General features: G+C 46.7%; 1 protein-coding gene across 1 annotated transcript; it reads left to right on the top strand.

Moving 5' to 3' along the window:
* The first annotated feature begins 1,020 nt into the window (after nucleotides 1-1,020).
* Nucleotides 1,021-2,958, top strand: LOC130472232 (uncharacterized). The gene is made up of 4 exons (XM_056842743.1): nucleotides 1,021-1,173; nucleotides 1,522-2,307; nucleotides 2,466-2,786; nucleotides 2,932-2,958. Exons 1-4 carry the CDS (start codon nucleotides 1,021-1,023, stop codon nucleotides 2,956-2,958), a joined length of 1,287 nt encoding a protein of 428 aa, XP_056698721.1.
* Nucleotides 2,959-3,439: the final 481 nt, after the last annotated feature.

Genomic DNA, 3,439 nt, shown 5'->3' with positions numbered 1-3,439 from the left:
ACCAAAGAAGGCGTCATCTGGTTTATAATTGTAGCCAACCTCACCGCATTCAACATCATACTCGGCCGTCCAACACTCAACGACCTAAGAGCTATGATCGTTCCTCATTTACTACTGGTCAAATTTGTAGGAAGTAACGGACGCGTTGGGTCCCTCTATGGAAATCAAAAATTGGCCAGGGATTGTTACTTATCGACATTAGAGCCACCGGCCTGGGGAGCCTCTCCTAGGGGAAACGAGCAAGCTAAACCTCTGGCAAGCCGTCGTAAAACCCGAGAGACACCAACAGAGCATAATGCAGAAAGACGACCTGAGCCAGTGGGAGCACACTATGCTATAATTCTGGACTTAGCAGACCCGTCTCGAACGGTCCCCATTGGGATTCCCCCTGACGACCCCATGTCAACAGCATTAGTGCAACTGCTCCGAGAATACAAAGAAATATTTGCCTTCACGGTAGAGGAGATGCCAGGCATTGATCCGGCGGTAGCCGTGCACAAGCTAAATATGGATAGCGCTATAAAGCCAGTACGCCAGAAGAAAAGGAATCATGGAGAAGCAAGAAATTTGCCCGCCGCTGCTGAGGTTAAAAAGCTAATGGACGCAGGCTTCATACGTCCATGTCAGTACCCAGACTGGGTAGCTAATGTAGTACTGGTACCCAAGCCCAATGGGACATGGAGGATGTGTGATGATTACACCGATCTCAACAGAGCCTGTTCCAAGGACAGTTTCCCACTGCCGAGGATAGATTGACTCGTCGACTCAACGGCCGGGCATGCCATGATGAGCTTCATGGACGCCTACTACAGATTTCACCAGATCCCATTGTGGCCCGAAGATCAAGAGAAGACGTAATTTGTCACGGAACAAGGATTATACTGCTACAAGGTAATGCCGTTTGGTTTAAAAAATGCCCCAGCCACCTTCCAACGGTTGGTGAACACGGTTTTCGCGAAGAAACTGGGGAGGAATATAGAAGCTTATATCGATGATATGATTGTAAAAAGCAAGCAAAAGATGGATCATCTCGACGATTTGCGAGAAACCTTTGAGACCCTCAGGACATACCAAATGAGACTCAATCCAAAGAAGTGCATATTCGGGGTATCCTCTGGCAAGTTTCTTGGCTTTCTGATTGATGAAAGGGGCATTGAAGCAAATCCGGACAAGGTGCAGGCCGTCATCAATATGACGTCGCCTAGGACGGTCAAAGATGTGCAACGCCTAACTGGATGTCTTGCCGCCTTGGAATGATTTTTATCTAGAGCCGGAGATAAGTGTCATTACTTTTTCAGTACCATCAAAAAGGGCACCCAGTTTGAGTGGACGCTGCAGGCAGAGGCCGCCTTCCTTCGTTTAAAAGAACACCTGCACACTCTGCCGCGACTGGTCAGCCCTCTCTCAGGAGAAGTCCTGTATCTGTACCTTGCCATCTCAGAGTACGCACTAAGTGTCGTCTTGCTTACAGAAAGGGATGTGACGCAACTACTTGTCTACTTTTTCAGCCACATGTTGCAGAATGCCGAACTCAAATATCCAATTGTTGAAAAATTTGGCTTCGCTCTGTTCTTGGCTAGTAAGAAGCTTCGTCCATATTTCCTGGCTCATCGGCTGATAGTGTACACAAATCAACCGCTAAAGCGGCCGTTTACCAATCTGGAAGCGTCCGGAAGAATGCTCAACTGGGCAATTGAGCTTAATGCATTTGATATTTCGTATGAGCCGCGGAAGGAAATAAAGGGACAGGAATTTGTTGACTTCATTGTGGAACTGACCAAGCCACCCTATTTGAAGAATGAGAAAACCCAGTGGATAGTTCATGTGGACAGCTCTGCCACCCAAAATGGGTCGGGAGCCGGCATTATCTGCGAATCACCAGAAGGGGATATCTATGAATATGCAATGCGTTTTAACTTTCAGGCGTCAAACAACGAAGCTGGATACGGAATTCAGATGAGCAAAGCAGCGGGGGCGGCAGACGTCCTGGTTTTATCAGACTCACAGTTAATCGCCAGTCAAGTAAAAGGAGAATATGAGGCCAAGGATGACGCCATGATAAAATATCTGGAAAAGGTCCGTCAGGAAGTTCAGCAGCTGTCTAACTTTGAAATACAACATATACCCCTGTCTGAAAATAACAAAGCCGACGCTCTGTCCAAACTAGCAAGCTCAGCGTCTTGTGATACGCCACGTCATGTGTTTTGGGAAGTAAAACAGCTCAAAAGCATTGACGCCTCGAGGACAGATATCCTAGACCGAATAGCCACCTGGATTGATGATATTGTTAATTTCAAAATGAATGGAGTACTCCCTGATGATCCAAGCAGGCAGAAAGATTACAAAGGAAAAGTACCTGGTTCGAGATATGGAATGGGACTTTATACAAAAAAGCTTTCTCACGACCTCTTCTTCGCTGCGTAACCCCCGAGAAGGGGCATGAAGTACTGGAAGATCTCCATCAGGGATTATGCAGCTCTCACATAGGAGGGAGGGCTCTGGCAGAAAAAGCCCTAAGAACCGGGTACTATTGGCCCACTCTCAAAGAAGACGCTCTTAACTTGGTTAAGCGGTGTGATAAATGTCAACGATTTGCTCATCTAATTCGACGGCCATCACAGAGACTGACACCAATCACCAGCCATATACCATTTGCCAAATGGGGGATGGACTTGTTAGGTCCCTATACGATGGCACCAGGTGGATTTCGTTACGTAATAGTTGCCGTCGACTATTTCACCAAATGGGTAGAAGCTGAAGCTTTGAAAAACACTAAGGCTCAAGATGTGAGAGCATTCATCTGGAAAAACATCATCACAAGATTTGGCGTGCCTCAGTCTATTGTCTTTGACAACGGGCCACAATTCAAGACGCCCAAATTGGAAGATTGGTTGGCCGACCATGGTATCACAGCATGTTTTGCATCAATAGGACGCCCTCAAGCTAACGGACAAGTAGAAGCATTCAACAAAATCATCTCTGAAGGGACGAAAAATAAGCTTGATGAGGCGAAGGGCTTATGGGCCGACGAGTTACCCAATGTTTTATGGTCTATACGGACCACGGCAAAAAACTTCACAAGAGAAACACCATTCTTGTTAGCTTATGGAGCTGTAGCCGTCCTACCCATTGAAATGTGTGAGCCAACTCTGCGCGTCATGTTATTTAATGAAGACGCCAATTGGGAAATGATGAAGGCGGCCTTGGATTTCTTACCAGAAACAAGAGGAAACGCGGCTCTACGACAGCAGCTGTACAAACTTCGAATGACGAGGGAGTACAACAAAAGGGTTTCTAGAAGAATATTAAAAGTTGGAGATTTTGTGCTTAGAAAGATGGAAGCCGTCGGACGCGCCAATGAACAAGGGAAACTCACTCCTACTTGGGAAGGTCCATATGAGATTTACGAGGAGGTTCGAGACGGAACATACCGGATCCA

Source organism: Spinacia oleracea, chromosome 4, assembly GCF_020520425.1.
Source record: "Spinacia oleracea cultivar Varoflay chromosome 4, BTI_SOV_V1, whole genome shotgun sequence".
Classification (NCBI taxonomy): Eukaryota; Viridiplantae; Streptophyta; class Magnoliopsida; order Caryophyllales; family Amaranthaceae; genus Spinacia; species Spinacia oleracea.
This window is presented reverse-complemented; position numbering and strand designations above follow the sequence as displayed.

Coding starts and splice junctions, on each gene's coding strand:
- LOC130472232 (XM_056842743.1), top strand. CDS start 1,021: ATGGATCATCTCGACGATTTGCGAGAAACCTTTGAGACCCTCAGGACA. Junction 2,308..2,465: donor TTAATTTCAAAATGAATGGA/GTACTCCCTGAT, acceptor GATCTCCATCAG/GGATTATGCAGCTCTCACAT. Junction 2,787..2,931: donor AAAACACTAAGGCTCAAGAT/GTGAGAGCATTC, acceptor TTGCATCAATAG/GACGCCCTCAAGCTAACGGA.